This window comes from Esox lucius, chromosome 6 (genome assembly GCF_011004845.1).
Source record: "Esox lucius isolate fEsoLuc1 chromosome 6, fEsoLuc1.pri, whole genome shotgun sequence".
Lineage (NCBI taxonomy): Eukaryota > Metazoa > Chordata > Actinopteri > Esociformes > Esocidae > Esox > Esox lucius.
In genome coordinates, this window is record NC_047574.1 from 7714741 (window position 1) to 7735642 (window position 20902).

At 43.9% G+C, this 20902-nt stretch overlaps 1 protein-coding gene across 4 annotated transcripts in view; it reads left to right on the plus strand.

Moving 5' to 3' along the window:
• The window catches only part of jmjd1cb (jumonji domain containing 1Cb), a 122412-nt gene that overhangs the window by 26963 nt on the left and 74547 nt on the right, over positions 1–20902 (plus strand). For all 4 annotated transcript variants that reach the window (XM_029120429.2, XM_013134161.4, XM_029120426.2 and 1 more), the window contains exon 2: positions 18503–18679. In XM_029120429.2, the coding sequence (XP_028976262.2) occupies positions 18503–18679 (177 nt within the window). The remainder of the gene's footprint in view (positions 1–18502; positions 18680–20902) is intronic.

Sequence of the window (20902 nt, forward strand, 5' to 3'; positions counted from 1 at the left end):
TTTGTGAGTATGGACATGGTGGTCATAGTAACAGTCTCCATGAGGATGGGCATGGTGGTCATAGTAACAGTGTCCGTGAGGATGGGCATGGTGGTCATAGTAACTGTCTCCGTGAGGATGGGCATGGTTGGGGGAGGTGGGTATTGCTTCAGTATAACAAGGTGTTTCTACAAACACTCCAGTCATTCTCTGTCTGTCTCCAGGGCGAGGTGGGGATGAAAGGTGTCGCCCCGCTTGAGGGTGGAATGAAAACACCTGTGCCAAAATGGTCTCCTAATGACAAAGTTGTGTACAGTCGTTACATGTATCCACTCTGTCTCAGCTGTTGCCTTGGTATTGAGGAGCCAGTGGAGCAGTGAGTCGTCAGTGCAGTAGCAGAGTTGGCTAATTGGTGTGGCACTTCTCCTGCAGGAGGACAGAGAGATGGGAGAGATGGGAGCGCCCGGAGAGCCGGGTGCCTTTTGGGAATGACATTGCTCTAAAGGTTCAACTGAAAATTATTTAATTGGATCTCTCTCTTCATCTCTCGGTCTTTCCCTCAGTCTCAGTTTCTCTCTCTAACTATGTACCTCTCCCGCTCTCTCTGTCTCTCTCTCTCTCTCTCTCAGCAAAGAGCTTTGTGTCCAGTATACTGCTGTATAGAGGACAATTCCACTAGCATTCATACTCTCATTATTTGTTTTCTCCAGTACAGATATTGTCAGCGTTAGCTAGCTTAGCTTACATCCCGATTGATCTTTTCATCTGAAAGCTCATTAACCACATCCCCTGTATGACTATTTATAGAATGGAAATATGCTTCATGAGAGCTAGTTCTAATTGTAGAGGTGTTGTATAATCTTGGCCTCTTTAAAAAAATATAATAATACTTTTCCCTCCAGTATTTTCTCGGTTCTACTCTCAAAAACATACTTTGTTCCTACAGAAACACCATTCAAAGTCCACAACAATGCTTATACCAGATCAGCAGACCAGTTTTGAAATCTGTGTTTTTGTGTTTAATTCAACAGTGGACCTAGCAAGAAGCTGTGTTGTTGTTGTTGTTGTTGGATTAATGAAAATATTCATGACTCCGTTCTGCCACATAAGCATAGGCTTGTAGTTAACAGGGTCAATTGCGCTGTTTACCCTTGAGCAAGATACTATACCCTAATAGCACCTGTTAAGTAGCTCTGATAAGAGCATCTGCTAAATATATATTTCTTTTTTTTATTGTTACTAAAAGTAAGATATTATTATAACAATACACAGGCCTCTTTAAAGCTCCTTTCGTTACCAACTACTGATGCATTCTGTTCATGTTTAATGATGTACATGGACAAATGAAGCCATTTAAATGCATTTTAGTTCATTACTTATTAAGTTCAATAAATTATAGGATATTGCCAGTGTTTCCGCTACTTTTTTCCACATCATTGTGGAGGGGGGGGGGGGCAATATGTCGGCATCAACGACAAAAGGGACTGAGCACAAAAGGCTCGGTGTGTGAAATCCTCCCTGTACACCAGTCTCTCCTGCTTGTCAACTTTAATCTCAACATTATTTAACAATATTGTCTTAACATCATTCTCTAATAATAACTTAAGTACCCCCCCTCAATTTCTACAAAACTGTTTATGAATCGCCTCCCAGACGGTTTATGAATCACCTCCCAGACTGTTTAAGAATCTTCTCCCCGACTGTTTATGAATCGCCACTGGCTACTAACACAAGTGGCAATATGAATTCCATGTACAGGTTTAGTGTGTAGCATTGGGGGTTAAAGAGGGGATAACGAGGGGTTAAAACATATAGTTTTGCTGTATGTTTTCACATTATATTTGTGACTTTACAAATTACTGAGTATTTCGTACAATACATTCACTGTGGCTCTAAATAGTTTTTCTGCAAAATGTATCCCTTGTACATTAGAGTGGGGGGATGGAAAATATAGTGTGGTTGGAATTATAGCACAATCCCTCGTCAAAGCTATTGAGGACAACCATATTAACAACAATAATGACATCAAAATGTGATTTTTTAAAAATATTATATATGTTCTCTGCATTAACTTAAGCTCTAACCATTTCGCAGTGTGCTCCACCTTATAATATCATTTGTTTTATGTGAAGTATTATTTAAATAGTAGTTTTGTTTCGTTTATATTTTTCCCTTTGAAAATGTACACAGTACACACTATGTAGATACACAGCAGACTTTTATTTTGGCAAAATACGATATCGTATGTCTTATTTTTGCTGAAAATACATGTAACGTTTCAGTGCAGACTTTTATTTTGAAGGCATAATGCAAAATGTTTTGTCTTATATTCGCTGCCAAATCTCTAACGCTTGATCCGCATAACGCCAATCTATTGTGGACCATTGTACCTATCGAGTTGTGACAGTTGGTTCGCTAGCTGGCTTCTTACTTCTTGTTGTTGCTCAGACGATGGCTACCTTCTTTATATCAATGTAACAGACACTTACTGACAGTTCAACACAAACGTGCGTGTGCACAGACACAGCCAGTTACGTTTCTCTCACCTCATTCGCTAGTTTGATACTGGGAACGTCGGGTGCAAGACATTGTTGCTGTGCTCTGTTACTGGTGTGATAGTAAGCTGTGCACGATTTTCAACTGCGCTCAGCTTTTATCATATTTCACAAAAATATTTCTGCGCCGGCGCATCACAATTTAGCAGTGGCGGGTCGTCTCTTGTAATACAATTAGGGGGAAACCCTGATTGTTAAATTCTGTATTCTGTGATTGCGTCCACATTTTCCTACCGCCCTGTCTTGTCACATCAGCTCCCAGTGGGCTCAGGTTTGTTGTTGCTGTCTGAGGAATGAGTCACCACGCACGTCGTGCGTGTGCGCGTGCGTTTTTAAAAGAGATGTTTATCACTATGCTTAGTCAATCGTCAGCGCTGACATCCATTGCCGTCTGCCACCAGAGTTTTAATCAGTCCGTGAGATGCTTTCTGCCCCGTCATTCATTTCTTCAGGCTTTTACGTTGTGTTGGCATGGTCAGAAGGCAAAGCGATCAGTCTAAATTAGCAGCTTTGATGTGTGCAGCCGATTCCACTGACAGTGTTGAGGGGATCCTTTAGGATGCTGTTGGATTAGCCAGAATGAACTGGGGCTGCGTTTCCGGACCCAAGGAAGACGAACTGTCGCCGTGGTGTCAGTCGATGGGAATTCACATTCACAGTGGGCTTGTAGCTCTGAACTACGGCAAGAATTTCAAAGATACCAGAGAGCACACACACACACACACACACACACACACACACACTGAATCAACGCCCATGTTTTATCTGCAGTGTCCAGGTGCCACATGCCTCGTTCTCCTGGGCTCCTCTCAGCTGTTGGCTTCAGTGTTCAGAGGGGTGAATGGTGTAATCTCCAGCCTGCCGGCCAACTCTAACCATAAAGATGACACGGTCTTCAAGAACTTCATTCTGTCTGAGGTTAAATACAGGGTTAATGGCTCTCCATTGGTTTCAGTCATTAGCCCTGTTCAGGGACCACTGATACTTCAGTGATGCATGCATTGCTTTACTTCTGAGTCTTAAGTGTGTCTGTGTGTCTGTGTGTGTGTGTGTGTGTGTGTGTGTGGAGGGCAGGGCAGGACATGCTGAATGGTCCCGTGGTCTTTGTGTTCTATGTGCTCTCTGGCTGGGAGTGGAGGCTGGCTACAGCTCTCTGGGATAAAGGAAGCCTTTTAGTGCTGCAGCCTGGATGTTTGCAGTCCAGTCAAGCCCAATAAATCAGATTAGGTTTTGTGGCACAAATGGCGCCCTACCAACTATGCGGCGTACTACCTTTAACCGGAACCCCCCCCCCGTCTCCCCCCTGCTGCCCCTGGTCCAAAGCAGTGCCCTTCCCGGGGGGATAGGGTGGCGTTCGGGAGGCGTTCGATTTGGCCATGAGGACCGAGCTTACTGCAGGGCTTACAGTGAGGCCGACCCTGCCGCCATCATTCATGTTCACATTCCCATCGCAGCCGACAGTGTTGTCCGTGGAGACGTGGACGGGAGGAGGGACGCCAACGCAGGACAGGGCAGGGGATTGAAGCCAGCCTCTGACATCAGCTTATGCGGAGGTGTCCGTCTTCATCAGCTGGAGGGTCCGCTGTCCTCTCCCTCTACACTGTCACATGTTGATGGCTTTATTAAGGGGCTTCTCTGGTTGGAAATCTCCCTAGTCACGCTCTGTAGCTCCCCCCGCCACCCCACCCCCTATGTCCGCCTCCCTCCCCCCTTTAATCCCTCCGTCTCTCGTTCTCTCTCGTCCATGTAGGCCAGTGTCAGAGTAGATCTGATGAATGATAGTCTTGGGGAAAATCTAAAAAGTTACATATTGTGGGGTTAGAGGGTATATTTTGGAATATTGCGATATTATTTTTGCATGAGTCGGCGTTGCTTGGACCAGTGCCTGCGTGGTTGTGCCTCATAGCTTGTTCTCTGTCTTTTTCAATAGGGAGCCAATTTGTTTTCAACTCTTTGACTTCCATGACTTCTCACAACGATTTTCTTATAGCTGTCTTTTTCTTCTCCAGCAGAGATATGGCGAGGAGTATGTTTGGAACATCAAAGTGCAATGAAATCCCAGTATGGAATCGCAGGACTTTAAGAATCCTATGAATCGCAATTCAGACTGTTGTGGCACCTAAGGATCGTAATACTAGATTAAAGTAGTATGAGTCATAATACCCATAAAACTTTGCCTCTCTTGGTTCTGACACCGTTCATTTGTTCCATAAGGAATTTTCAGATCCAAGGCCTGTGCTTCATGTAGGCTCACACCACCTTGCCATATTCATGATTGTGTAAATATCCACAAGACAAGTTGACTCTTATCAATATTGGCTGAATATAAGCAAAGATATATTTTCAGCCGTGCTAATTGACGCAAATATGATGAAAAATGTCACCGTGTCCTGTTGACATCTACACATTTGTCAAAACACAGAGCTGGAGTAACACGTGCCTTATATGAATCAATTAAAAAAAATTATCGAATTAATGAATGGTGAAATAAGAGAAGAACCAGTATTACATTTTACCGCTAGGCTTTATGGGGATTATGCCATGTTGACTATTTCAGTCTATATTGTATCGTGAGGCACTGACCTTCCAGCCCCCATCTGGTCGGCCCTGCCCCCCACCTCTAGCTCTCACCACATTCTCCTCTCACTCTCTCTTTCCCTCCATTTTGCTCCCCCGCTCTCACTCCTCCCCCTCTCCCTCCCTTGCTTTCTCTCTCACGGGTGCACATGTGAGTTGAATTAGAGCATGGCTTGTGGAAGTCTCTCAGAGGGGGGGTGGACAGCACGGCAGGAAATGGCATGCAGGGGAACAGAGCCTGCCCAGTCTGAGCCCTCACACCTGGTTTCAGACGGCGTGTTCCTGGGTCCGCTGGGCTGCCCCAGAGTGGCTGCTGTAACTGGCTAGTGGAGGGAATGGGAAGTTGACCCTGTGGAGTTAGGAGACCAAAACTGATACTGGGGTGGTTCCTCTGCCTGGGGCCGGATGGTTCCTCTGCCTGGGGACGGATGGTTCCTCTGCCTGAGGCTGGATGGTTCCTCTGCCTGGGGCTGGATGGTTCCTCTGCCTGGGGCCGGATGGTTCCTCTGCCTGGGGCCGGATGGTTCCTCTGCCTGAGGCTGGATGGTTCCTCTGCCTGAGGCCGGATGGTTCCTCTGCCTGGGGCCGGATGGTTCTATATCTTGTAGGTCCATTACATTTAGAATATCTGTTTTGGTATCTGTTAATCTTGGTCCAATACACCTCACAGCGCAACAAACTGCTTTATATTAATGTGTAAATATGCTTTTCTTTCTTCAAATATGCCAAGGTAATTAGGAACACACTATCCTCTATAAACTGAGCTTCATGATATTTTTTATTATGAGCTTAATGTTTTAGATGTGAATGTTATACTTTTTGACCACATGTTAAGGTATTCAAAGTGAATCCAGAAACCGGCTAGTTGATATTTTTTTAAAAGGGTGCTCTTGTTAAATGTACCGTTTCTCTACTCTAGTGCAATACTGGTGACGTGAGCCCTATTGGCCTATCAGCCCTGATCTGAAGTTGTGTACGTTTTATGAAAAGAGCACACACAGTCTCTGTCTCCAAATAACATTGAACTTGGTTGAACCCTTCCCTGGTCCTGCAAACTCCATCAACAGAGACAAACAACAGGTCAATGTCTGACTGGACTATTGCGTAAGGTTGGTGCTTAGGTCCGCTTCTGATTGAATGTGGGATTTTGTGTCACTGCTCATCTGCCAGACGTATTCCATTGATGGGAATAAAATGGCATTACTCATTCATGTTGCACTGTAATTGACTGAGTCTGCTAATGTTTTATCTGTCTGTCTGCATTTTGGCGCCCTCCCAGTGTCCCTGTGTGTATGTGTGTGTGTGTGTGTGTGTGTGTGTGTGTGTGTGTGTGTGAGTGTCCCAGAAGGGGATCCATTTCTCAGATGGCTGTTTGCTTACAGCGCGTGGCCCCAGCTGAGCTCACCATTGAGGCATGAAACCCCCAGACATATACAGTATATATATCATACATACACAGAGAGAAATATACAGTAGATATACTGTACATCATACATACAGAGACAGACATATACAGTATATATATCATACACAGAGAGAAATATACAGTATATATACTGTACATCATACATACAGAGACAGACATATACAGTATATATATCATACATACACAGAGAGAAATATACAGTATATATACTGTACATCATACATACAGAGACGACTATATACAGCATATATCATACATACACAGAGACAGAAATATACGGTGTATATATAGTGTATATCATACATACAGAGAAATATACAGTGGATATGAAAAGTCTACACACCCCTGTCAAAATGCCAGGTTCTTGTGATGTAAAAGAATGAGACAAAGATAAATCATGTCAGAACCTTTTCCACCTTTAATGTGACCTGTAACGTGAACAATTCAATTGAAAAACAAACTGAAATCTTTGAGGGGGAAAAATAAAAAACTCACAAGGACCTGATTGCATAAGTGTGCACACCCTTAAACTAATACTTAGTTGAAGCACCTTTTGATTTTATGACAGCACTGAGTCTTTTTGGGTAGGAGTCTATTAGCATGGCACATCTTGACATGGCAATATTTGCCCACTCTTCTTTGCTAAGGTGCTCCAAATATGTCAGATTGCAAGGACATCTCCTGTGCACAGCCCTCTTGAGATCACCCAACAGATGTTCAATTGGATTCAGGTCTGGGCTCTGGCTGGGCCATTCCAAAATGTTAATCTTCTTCTGGTGAAGCCATGCTTTTGTGGATTTGGCTGTGTGCTTTGGGTCATTGTCTTGCTTAAAGGTGAACTTCATCTTCAGTTTTCTAACGGACACCTGAAGGTTTTGTGCCAAAATTGCCTGGTATTTGGAACTGTTCATTATTCCCTCCTCCCTGACTAAGGCCCCGGTTCCAGCTGAAGAAAAACAGCCCCAAAGCATGATGCTGCCACCACCATGCTTCACTGTGGGTATGGTGTTCTTTGGGTGATGTGCAGTGTTGTTTTTGCGCATTCCTTTTGGAATTATGGCCAAAAAGTTCACCCTTGGTTTCATCAGACCACAACACATTTTCCCACTTGCTTTTGGGCGACTTGATGTTTGTTTTTGCAAACTTCAGCCGGGCTTGGATGTTTTCTTTGTAAGAAAGGTGGCAAGGCTTCCGTCTTGCCACGTTACCCCATAGCCCATTCATATGAAGAATACAGGAGATAGTCACATGTAGCACACAGCCAGTACTTGCCAGAAATTCCTACAGTTCTTTTAATGTTGCTGTAGGACTCTTTGAAGCCTCCCTGACCAGTTTTCTTCCCGTCTTTTCATCAATTTTGGAGGGACGTCCAGTTCTTGGTAATGTCTCTGTTGTGCCATATTTTCTCTATTTGATTATGACTGTCTTCACTGTGTTCCATGGTATATCTAATTTGGAAATTATTTTGTACCCTTCTCCTGACTGAGATCTTTTAACAATGAGATAACTCTGATGCTTTGGAAGCTCTCTGCAGACCATGGCTTTTGCTCTGAGATGCAACTAAGAAAATGTCAGGAAAATCCAACTTGAACACCTGAACTTTATTTATGATAAATCTGTCACTTTAAATGATGGCAGGTGTGTAATGACTTCTATTTAACATGAGTTTGAATGTGATTGGTTAATTCTGAACACAGCCACATCCCCAGTTATAAGGGGGTTTGCACACTTATGCAACCAGGTTATTGTAAGGATTTTATTTTTCATTTTCCCCCCTCAAAGGTGTGTAGACTTTTTATATCTACTGTACTGTATATATCCTGTATACATACTAAGACAGACATATACAGTACATATAGAAAGAAAAGCAAATACTCCACTAAAATGACTTCAAACGTACAAAAATACAGTGTAGATATTGTTAATGTTGTAAATGACTATTGTAGCTGGAAATGACTGATTTCTAGTGGAATATCTACATAAGCTTACTGATGCCAATTATCAGCAACCATGTGGGATATTGCCAAGAAACAGAAGACGTTTTTGTACTACTCCCGTTACAGAAGAGCGCAAACTGACTTTAGCCAGAATAGAAAGAGGAGTGGGAGGCCCCGGTGCAATACTGAGCAAGAGGACAAATACATTAGATTGTGTAGTTTGAGAAACAGACGCCTCACAGGTCCTCAACTGGCAGCTTCATTAAATAGTACCCACAAAACACTAGTCTCAACATCAACAGTGAAGAGGCATCTGCCTGTTGCGCCTCAACCGAGCAGCCTGTGAGGCTAAGTTGCATGTGTGTGAAAACAGCCAGCGTGACGCTACTCCATCAATGCCACAATACGTATCATATTAGCAGCATTATCCGTCCCAATGGCTGGTTCATTGTCTTAAACCTCCTATTCAATAATCACTTCCAAATAGAAAACATAGATTTATGAAATAGATTTCTGGATTTTTAGAATCGATTTCAGATCATCCAAAGAATCCCAATAAATTAATATTTTTTTTCAATCAATCAGTCAATCGTACATACATTAGTCAGGTTTGGACACTCATTCAGGGGTATTTTTTTGTTATACTATTTTCCACATTGTAGAATACAAGTGAAGTCATCAGCACTATAAGATAACACAAAGGGAATCACTACTGAAAGACACCAATAAGAAGAGACTTGCTTGGGCCAAGAAAAACAAGAGGCAGGAGTGGAGGTGATGGAGGAGCAGGGATGGGGTGGAGGTTGTGGAGGAGCAGGGATGGGGTGGAGGTTATGGTGGAGCGGGGAGGGGGTGGAGGGGATGTCTCCATCCCCTTCTGTCCTCTGTTTCTCCTTCCTGTCTTTCCTCATTTTTAAAACAGGTCATCCTTCCCCAAACTTTCTGTGGGTACAATTCGACACGACTCCGTGTTCTAGTGTGTGCATGTGTGTGTTCTACCGGGAGGGGAATCGGGGACACACTGAACTGTTTCTATTGGAGGATAGACTAGCAGGAAGGACCTGATTGGCTGAGTGACATTGACATGGTGTTTCATCAGCTGTGTCTGATTGGTTCTCCCCATCTTCACTACTTTGACCTGAGCCCCAGCAGCCCTGGAGCTTTATGGAGTGCACAGCAGTGTTGATGAGCCCGTCACCTACTCACAGTTAATCTTCTAAGGGACAAATACCAGCATCTCACACGGATGTCTCTTTCTCTATATATCTCTTTATTTTTTCTATATTTGTCTAATTCTTTTTTTTGCCCTGTACATTTACACAAACCCTGAATTTAACTTGTAGTTTTCCTGTTGGTGAACATATGGACAGAATACATTACTACAGAAGAAGCTACAGTTTTATAGAATGTGTGATAAGCATAATACTGACTCATATCCCATTATCTTATATAATGTACATATTTACACTTTCCCAGTTCCAGCATATGCATCTATCTGAATGTAGGGAGATTAGCACAGCTTTTGGCTCATTAAAGTTTGGCTGCTGAGTTTAAGAGTTAATAGTTCTTTTTCCTCTTTCTTTCAGTTTAGTTTAAATTTAAATAACCTATTAGCTTTAGAAACAGTAGTTTACATTGCCAAAGTATATAAGAACGTTAAAACGTTAAGAATATACAGTGTATATTCAGAAATTCGAAGTAAATATTTCACATATGTTTTGGGATAAAGGCATTTTAAATGTTATTTTTCATTATCCCCCAGTCTGTCTCTCGCTCTCTCAGCTCTCTCTTCCAGTGATTGAAAGGCAGATTCAGGTTCAGCTGTGCTCTCTATTGTGGTATTCTGATTGGATGATGTCAGCCCGGGTCTAGCCAGTAACCGTGCTCCTGCTGCCTTTAGTGACAGGGAGATTTTATGCCACCATAAATCTGTCTCACGCGCATGCAATACTGCCTTTGCACACGCAATGCAATACTGCCATTGCACACTCAGCGCAATACTGCTGTTGCACACTCAGCGCAATACTGCCATTGCACACTCAGCGCAATACTGCCGTTGCACACTCAGCGCAATACTGCGGTTGCACACTCAACTGCACCTAGTTTTGGCTCGTAAAACAATCTGAGTGGCTGGTAAAAAGAACCTGACATGCTGGTGATTGAAAAGGACAGTTTGTATCTAGCTACAGTTTCCGGAATGTTCTTAGGTCTACAGTTTATTACTGAAAATACAATGAGGTGAAGAAGAAAAACAATGCCATTGGCCCCCACCCTCGGGACAATGGGTGCGCCCGCTGCTAGCATAGCATGCTGTCGGAAACTCCGCCGTGACCTCCATGTTGCCCAGGTTATCGCTGATTACATTGTAGATTAGCAACATAAGTACGGATAATTTTTTTTCCAGGTTGAAACCAATTGCTGATGCATTTCCGTGCTAAATTGCCTGATTGCACAAGTAGCCGTTTTCTGAAAAAATAGGTGTAATCTTTTGACAAAGGAATATCTTTCCTGTTGAATCTAACTTGGAGAGATTCACGCGTCCACACTAAACTAAAACTGTTGTGCCGTCATTCGAGTGGTTCCAGAACTGACACAACCTAAAGCCGAGGAGGAACGTAGTGCCCAAAGCGCACCTCTTCTTCCCGGCCTGATCGCTATAAAAGCCTACATGCAACTGTTTTTAGGGTCTAGTACGATCTGTGACCGTTTTTCTGATAATCATTACCTTAAAGAAATAAGAAACTAAAGTTGAATATAAACCATGACTGGAGTGTTCAATGATATGTGTGGAGGACAACATCGTTTGGTTGGTAATGTTTAATCTGGACTCTCATCCGTAGCCCCCCCCCGTATCTCTCACTCGCTGTCTCCTCCAGTACTCTCCAGCTGAAGCCCTGACAGCTCTCTCCTCAGTTATCCCCAGCTATGCCCGGCTTGTCCGCAACCACCATGTAGACATCTGTTGTCACTGCACATCCTGCACAGTGTGGTCTGTTGCATGGCAACCACCAGTCCTTGCCTAACAGACAATGGAGTGTCTTCTCGTGAGCAGGCTCCTCTTTGATTATCGCCACACACCAGTCTGAGGTAGAACTCCTTGTGTACTGAGGGAGGGGCCTTTTTAATAGAAGCGCCTCCTTCGTATGAAGACCCACGTGTGTCACTGGAAGGCTGTTATAGGGGGGACATTATAATAGGGTTTCCTGCCTTGACCCCCTGACACTCGTGTTACACTGAAAAGCTCATGGAGATTTCTTTCCAAAAGTATTGCACTGAGTGGGTGCGGCTTTCCTCTTCTACACCATCACTCAAGGCAGCTTCTGGAACAAAAACATCTGTATCCCTGACAATGACTTTTCGTAAAGGACTTCATTGGATTGTGATTCAAGTATGAAACCCACTCTGGAACTCCAATTAACTATTGAAGCTTTTTGAAAGTAGTCTTGTATAAACGGAATGATAAAGCTGGAACAGGGAGCTAGGACATCTGCTCTAGACCGAGTCCTGCTGGGTTTTGTCAGTGTGCTGTAGTGGCTCCGTTCTCATTCTGGAGTCTGTCTGAAGTGTCAGTGGAGATACACACGTCCTGCGCTTCTTGTGATCTCCTCTACCATTGCTGATACTGATGGGTACTTATTATAATAGTGTCTAGTAGTTCTCTGGGTACTTGTTATAATAGTTTCTAGTAGTTCTCTGTGTAGTTATTATAATAGTGTCTAGTAGTTCTCTGGGTACTTGTTATAATAGTTTCTAGTAGTTCTCTGTGTAGTTATTATAATAGTGTCTAGTAGTTCTCTGGGTAGTTATTATAATAGTGTCTAGTAGTTCTCTGGGTAGTTATTATAATAGTGTCTAGTAGTTCTCTGGGTAGTTATTATAATAGTGTCTAGTAGTTCTCAGGGTAGTTATTATAATAGTGTCTAGTAGTTCTCTGGGTAGTTATTATAATAGTGTCTAGTAGTTCTCTGGATAGTGGCCAGTGCTGATGTGACCAATACTGCTCTGGTTGGTTATTTACACAGTGACTATTAGTGTGATAGTTTGTAATGATCACGTCTGTATGATATGAACATGCACAGTAGACTGGCAATAGGCTGCATGATGTTCTCTCTCCTTTCCCTACTTTTCAGCCACAGTGTATTTACAGCAACAGTGTAATCACAGCCACACTGTAATCACAGCCACAGTGTATTCACAGCCACAGTGTATTTACAGCAACAGTGTATTCATAGCCACAGTGTATTCACAGCCACAGTGTATTCACAGCCAGTGTATTCACAGCCAGTGTATTCATAGCCACACTGTATTCACAGCCAGTGTATTCATAGCCACAGTTTATTCACAGTCAGAGTGAATTCACAGCCACAGTGTATTCACAGCCAGTGTATTCATAGCCACAGTTTATTCACAGTCAGAGTGAATTCACAGCCACCGTGTATTCACAGCCTGGTTGTAGTACCTCTGCCATCTCCCTGGTGACACCCAGTGTCCTCAGTCTGGCCTCAGTCAGCTCCCTTCTGACTCAACAATAACACAGATGATGACAGTCTAGGGGAGAGAGATCCCCCTTTCCTGTTGACGCTGTTGACCCATGGAGTGTTATTATTGTTTGTTTGTCTGGGTGTGACGCAAGACTGGGTCAACCTATCTTGGTAGCGTGGTCTATTTCCTGTACTTAAAGCATCTGTTGTGGGCTGACTCTTGAGCAGAATCTCAAATAAACAGGGGGAAAGTATAGCCTTTTGGCCTGCACTCTGCTTTAGAGTTGTATGTCTTTGTCTATATAGATGGTGTATATCTTTGTCTCTATAGATGGTGTATATCTTTGTTTATATATATGGTGTATATTTTTGTCTCTGTTGTTGGTTTATCTTACTGTAGAGACATGCTGTTCTGTCAGGCAGACCTATTCTCTGTTCCTGTGTCTCCTCCTCTTCAGGCCTGTGTTTCACCTGTTGTTTTCGTATCATACACCAACAATAGAGACAAAGATATACAGCTGTGGGGAAAAATGAAAAGGCCACTGCACCTTTCTCTTCCCTTTCCAAAAAAGTCAAAAAATAAGGTTTGGAGTGAGGAACAGAAGGGTTAAAATTGAGAGACCACTGCAAATTGAACACTTCTGTTCCTCACTCAAAACTTTCCTTTTCAACTTTTTTGCTAAAGAAAAAAAAAGGTGCAGTAGTCTCTTCTTTTTTCCCGGGGCTGTATATCAGCTATATTGTTTGTTGGTGTTTGTTGGTGTTTATCCTTGTGTTTATCTTTGTTTCTTTAGATGGTGTGTATCTTTGTATCTATAGATGGTGCATATCTTTGTCGTTTGTTGGTGTTTGTTTCTTTAGATGGTGTATACCTTTGACTATATAGATGGTATATATCTATTGTCTCTGTCGGTGTTTATCTTTGTCTCTATAGATGATGTACATCTTTGTCTCTACCGATGCTATGTATGTCCTATTGTCTGCCTGTATGGGACATTGGATGATTTAACCTGTATGACCTCTCCTTGGTGGTTCAACTCCAGTGTTCTGTTGGACAAACAAACACACCAGCAACTTCTAATAACAATATGTATCTCCACCATCATCCACTCTACGTCCATTTAGTTTTTTAGGAGTTTTCTATACTTTCCTTTACAGTTATCTCCCTCCCTCCATCTCTCTGTCTGTCTAATTCTCTCCCTACCCTTCCAGGTTATCAGTGTTTATTTTCTACCCGACCCTCAGTTCAACAGTTCCATTACATCTGTCCAAACAACCTCCAAAAGGAAAACACGGGCGAGGTGCCAACAGTCCACGGAGTCTGAAGTTAATATCCGTCATACTGGCATAATGGAAATGCTTTTAGTTTCACGCACAAGGCAGACCTTTGTTTTCTCTCAGAACCCCGGTTAGCAGCAGGCTAACCAATTGCATGGCAGGGAGGAAGAAGACGTAGGAATGCTTTGTGTGTGTGTGTGTGTGTGTGTGTGTTCGTGCACGTGTGCGTGCCACTAACTAGTATTGACCTATATTTGGTCAGCTGCGGCAGAGAGGAGACTGCTGTATAATTACATATCCTAGAAGCAGAGAGCTGCACAGAGTCCCTTGGTTTTTGTTGCCCTTGTGATTTATACACTTCCGTCCGTCCTGGTGTTTTGGATGGTTCGAACCGCTCTGACCCGCCTCAAACCTCCCCACCAAGTTTGGTGAGAGACCCGGTTATTGAACTATGACCCTAAATGTCTGCCGTATGACAGCCACTGCTAGGTAGGGTTGGGCCGTGTCTGGGTTGACTCATCATCCCGTCAACCTGTCTAAACATATTGCCGACAGACAGACAAATGCGGTTCTAAAAAAAGGTTTTATGGAATGTGGACCGGGGGGTTACTTGGCAGGAATAACACATTTAAGGATTGTGGTTACATGTTGTTCAACAAGCAGTATACAAATTATTTATTTATTTATTCATTTATTGATAATTATATAGGCCACTCCTGATATACAATTCATCTTAAGCAAATAAAAGATATCAGGTGTATGCACTTATCTTTTTAAAAACAAGTATGTTTTGTTATTTAATATTCATCACGTGGATCTGTATATTTGGCCCAATACTTGTGCAACTGTGCAACAAGCAGTTTCCCTAGGTATCATTCATGGCAGCTAGTAATATTAAACTGGTATATGTTAGCATGCTGTTGTTCCGAGCTGTCACTACTGCCAAGTGCATGCGTACACACCCAGCCACACCTTCATCCACAACAATCACTTCTCCCTCTCCGAGTTTGACAACAATCAGTTTTCACTCAATATTTGCATTTTGAGGTTTGGTCCAACAGAGTGAGTAATACGATCACCAGAACATCGTAATTCTGTTTACTGCAAGTAGAGGATAACCGAACGACGCCATTCTTTGTCTCCTCGAGTCCTCAAATGTCAGTGTCAGTTGAACTCTGGTTCTGTCACGCAGCCTAGTAATAGAAGCATTTCAGCCCCTCACTTTATAGTAGCTGTCTAGTCTTTGATTTATCCATTTAAAACGAGGAAGTCATTGGAAACTCATTGTCAGTGATAGGCCTACTTGATTTCAAGATCTAAACGAAGTGGGCAGGCTAGATGCAAACGGACAGAAGGGTCTCTTCATTCTCTCTCTCTCTCTCTCTCTCTCTCTCTCTCTCTCTCTCGCTGTCTCTTTCTCTGACTCTCCATTGTTTGTATATTTTATACATACAATGGGACAGAATTGACGAAGCATTCGAGAGTTCCTCTTGATGAAGTATATAGATCCTACTCTGAACAAGTTCCGCCAGTCAAAGGGGCTGGAGAGGGAGGTGAGAGCGACGTGGGTGAGCGAGGGTGAGGATGGACGCCCTTGATGATCCCTTCAGTGGAGGGAGAGAGGAGCTGTGCTGTGTCGGCAGGGGGTGAGGGTAGGAAGTGGAGGTTGGGGGATGGGGAGCGAGCTGCTGCAGGAGGGGGGGCGGTTTGTCAGCATGGGCTCCTGCTGACTCTAAATGCTGTTCTGTCAGGCTGACCTGTTCTCTGTTCCCGTGTCTCTCTCTTCCTCTCCAGGCCCGTGTTTCACCTGCTCTCTTCTGTCCAGAGCACACGAGCTGTGAAACGGAAGAAAACAAAGTGCAGTTACCTGAAATGTATTCCTTTGCAGCGGTTATGTCTTGTCCACTTTCCATCCAATCATCTAAAGTAGAGTCTGTATTTATAGCCATTATGATGTCTACATTCTTTCTGGGTATTTAATTTAGCAATTGAGGCACGGGGGCGGTGGGGGTGATGGTCGATAAACTACAGCTAAGAGCTGTTCTTAGGCACGATGCACTCCAGAGTGCCCGGATGGAGTGCATAATTGCGATATATAAGCTATGTACCACAAACCTACGAGATGTGTTATTTAAAAATGTGAGGTGCCGTCATACCTGTGATAGACCTGATCTTATGTGGCTTTAATTTAGTCTGTATTTTACCAAGATGAGGTCTTCATTCTATCTAGTTTTAGACCTTCCTGGTTTGTCTTTTTACCAAACATCGCAATTTTAGTCACACCTCCTGCAGACCGACATGCCGTAGTTTTCCCATTCTGTACCAATGGAACCCCCGGCAGGGGAATTAGTGCCACCGCCATTCACGGCGGCACTCAGTGCGGTGAACTTTCAGGATGTTTTTCATGCCGTGGTGTCAAGAAAAAACCCCTGCCGCTCCTTGTTTCCAGAAACATATATTTTTTTAATATTGCAAATAAATGGGGTTGCGTCTTAAAAGGTTCTGTGCACAGCTTCGGGGACAAGCAGCCACTGAATAGCAGCTGTCAGGTCTGAATGGTGGAGTAGTAAACTAATGTAAACTATCCAGTAGTTGAGTGTGTGCCAGTTGGAGCGCTAAGGGAGAATGCAGGTCTGGTGCCAACTATAATGAAGCTACTTCTGTCACCTTGGGGTTTTTTATGCCACATTAGGTCGCTTATCAGACAGGAAAACCCAGGGTGGGCCTGACTCTGACTTTCAGTATGTGACCTAGAACACAGAAGGAGGCTGTCAGCTCTGACTTTTAGTCTCTGATCTAGAACACAGACCTTGCTCTGATTCTGGGGATTAATTTAATGTTGTTATTATAACCACTGGCCTAACCTTTATTATGAAAGGTTGTCTCTTTTCCTTTTGTATTTTAATTGACGAGCTAGCACTATAGAAATGTTCAGCAGTGTTTCCCCTCTATTCATTAAGTGTCGGTGGAATACCGCACCTATATTGCTGCCGATTTTTCATTTGGATACCCTTGAGGGAGCGTAACTAACTTAATAAACTGTTATTCTTATTGCTTTCACTGTATGGTTTATATTACTAGTTTACAGTAAGACTCTAAGATATGGTAAAGCAAAATGATTGTGCTTTCCAAGCATTCAGTGTCAATTGTAGAAATGGACAGAATTCAATAAAAAAAAAATCTTTATTTGAATATGTTAATATTATCTCAAACTATGTCAGTTAAAACACCCCTCTTTCCTGGTTGCAAATGCCATGTGAAACAAATAACTGCAAGGGTGTTATGCTGCTACAAATCATGGACATGATACTAAGGTATTTTTCTTGAACAAACAATTCAGGAGTTCTTGCTTCATACAGACAAATGTTTACCCTGTTATTGGCACCATGCAAATGTAATGTAGCCATATCAGTACACAGACATGTTGAGATGTATGAGGGGTTTAACAATGAAGTAACGTGTTGTTGTGGAGATATCACTGGGACCAATAAACCCAGCTCATAATAAATCTTTAAGAAATATTCAGATTTTTTTTGCTGAGCATGTCCCCAGTCTTACATCCAGCTACGAAGTTTTGGGCGTCAAGTGTCAGTCGTCGCTCTTAATTTAGGGTCTGCATGTCTGCAATGTTAAGCTTAATGAAACAAGCTAGGCAATATGTTAGTCAGGAGATGTTGTGTTAGCTAGCTAGTGTAGCTCAGGAGCTATGGTTAATGTAACTACTTTTACACCAAGTAGCATGAATATATAAGTGCAAGGAACAGCGACAGCCATAAACGTGTAACTTTACAGGCTAGTTGGCTTGAAAGCAAACGTTAGCAAACGTTTCAAGTCACCTGCTAATAACGTTGCCAGGTGGCTTACTACTTTTTGACTCTAATTTAGAATGTCTGTATTTACTAAGTTTTGTTACCTGAAAGCTAGCATTTAGCATTGATTTTATCTAATTGAGCATGAGGAATAATTAGAGTTTGGCCGTTGAATGGTCACCCCGTACAGCTAACACTCTCACAGCTTGTAGTGTGCCAAAATGCGACTTCAGCATCAGAACTTCAAATCCTCACTATATCCTTTGTCAAAGGATTTTTGTCTTCAATGTCGATATGTCTTTTGGATACCTTTCAGGGAAACATTGTTGACAATTCACTGATTAGTCTGATTGAAGGCTTTCAGACATGGCTGAATGAATGATGTAACACAAACACACACTTAACAAACCCTGCCCTCGATGCGTCTGAACTCGGCTTTCTGTCCTTCTCTCTTGTCCAGGTGTACGTGGAGTTTGACGACCTGGAGTGGGAGAAGCGTGAGTGGGTCAAAGTTTACGAGGACTTCCAGGTGTTCCTGCTTGAGCAGCAGTTGGTGTGGGCCAAGAGGAGCGAGGGCTCCGCTCTGGGAGGCAGCCACCAGGGGCCTAAAGCCAAGCAGATCCAGTGGCCGGCTCTGGTGAGTACCAACTCTGTGTCTTTCGCTGTCCCCCACTCATTGTCACGTGATGTTCCTGCGGCCCGTTATGTTTACGAGGCAGTGAGACGTGCCCCTGTCACAGCTGGAGCCCCTAGAAGACATTGGTTCTGCCTGTCCAGACTGGAATAGGATGATGGGGGCGTGGTTCTCCGCAGACCCCATGTGTGTCTAACTCTGACAAAACAATGCACTATTACTTCAGAGGTTAGGACCCTGCTGATTGGTGGCGGTGGGGGTGGGCTGGTTTACCAGAACAGCCATCAAAGACGGAGGGGGCTGAGTGGGTTTCTCCCCGCCTCAGTGTTCCCTGATGCCAGAAGACCAGAAGTGTTTTTGTGTTGTGTGTGTGTGTGTGTGTGTGTGTGTGTGTGTGTGTGTTTGCGCACACGCCCTCTGCCCTCATTCTGAGAGCTTTGCTGAGAGGACGTGGCTCGTGAGCCGCTGTTGTGATTACGAGAGAGACCCATGCGTCCCGGTGCCATCTGCCCCAGAGCCGACCGAGATCCCAATCAATTCCAACCTCCCGTGGAATTCACTGATGCCGTGAAGCCGAGTCTCCCTGTGGCTGAGGGAGGAACGGCAAAAAATATGGCTGCCTCGTTTGTCCGTGTTTGCTATCGCCTGAGAGATTGCTGAAGTGTTTTCACTGTAGTTAATGTTGTATTGGATCGTGTAAACTACACCGTGTACGTGTCTGCCCCCACCCCCCCACCCCGCCACCCCCCACTCTTCTATTCTTGATGTGTTGAGTGGAGATTACTGAAGTTCTACCGCAACAGCCTTGCCCTGATCTCATTATTGTATTACCATGGAAATGAACAATATGTCATTATCTTCCTTGCGCCGTACAGTGTTTACTGATACCCCATACCACTGAACCTGTTCAGCAGTGTCTACAAATAGGATTTCATGGCAATAAAGCCGAATGCATGAAGTGCTCTCTCACTCTTACACTCTCCCTTTCACCCTCTCTTTCTCTGCCTCGCTCCTGGCTCGAGTATTTATGGCCGCTATTTCGGGAGGATTTATGGCTGCAGCAGTCAGGACTTTTAACAGCCCCTCTGTCCCTGACCCACTGATTCAGCACTTCAGCCCGGCAGGTCCAGCCGTGTCTCTCTGCCCCGTGACACCAGGTTGTCGTGGTCCTCCGGCCCGCCCCCTGTGCCAGGCCAATGCGGCTTTTCCGTCCAGACTTGAAGGTCAAAGGTCACCCACTGCCATGGCTGTCGCTGGTCATGTGACCCGGGGATCAAAGGTCAATCCTACGTCTTGGCTATCTCTAGTTACACGCTAGGCTGTGCCAGTTAGCCCTGCTTGGAACTACCATCATAATCAGCCTCTCAATTTGCAGCCTAATCCATAGCCCAACACACACACACACAGTATTAATTCGCCCCTGCTAAGAACAATACATGAAAATGTGATCCTAATTCTGCCCAGTGAGAACCTTTTACTCTCAACGGCCTGAATGGCTTCAGAAGGAGATTGGCTTCTCCAGGAACATCGTAGATCTGCACCAGGGCTTTTATTCACATCAGTACAGCTGGTCCTCAGAGCGTCTCAGATGGCTGAGATCAACACGTTCAGGGTTTATTCTGAAACTCTGTCCCCTGCCTCCAGTGCCGTGGTTACTATTAATAGGCCAGCGCTTTGGATCCAAGGTCATTTAGCTGTAATCAAAACACTGTGATCTGCGTGCCGCTACATGAACAAGGCCATAAGGCGTGCATTTAGCTCACGCATGAGAGCCACACAATGTCATGTTACAACTTACTGTGTCTGTGTGTCCATGTTGGAATGATACAGTAGATCTCTATTGTTTCTTAATTGCACACAAGTCTGGTGAAAGGGGTTGTTCCCTGTCTGGCTGAATGACCCTTTTGCAGAACAGAACCTCACCCTCTATATTCACCACTGTTACACAGAGACCCTCCCCCCTCTATATACACCACTGTTACACAGAGACCCTCCCCCCTCTATATACACCACTGTTACACAGAGACCCTCCCCCCTCTATATTCACCACTGTTACACAGAGACCCTCCCCCCTCTATATTAACCATTGTTACACAGAGACCCTCCCCCCTCTATATTCACCACTGTTACACAGAGACCCTCCCCCCTCTATATTCACCACTGTTACACAGAGACCCTCCCCCCTCTATATACACCACTGTTACACAGAGACCCTCCCCCCTCTAT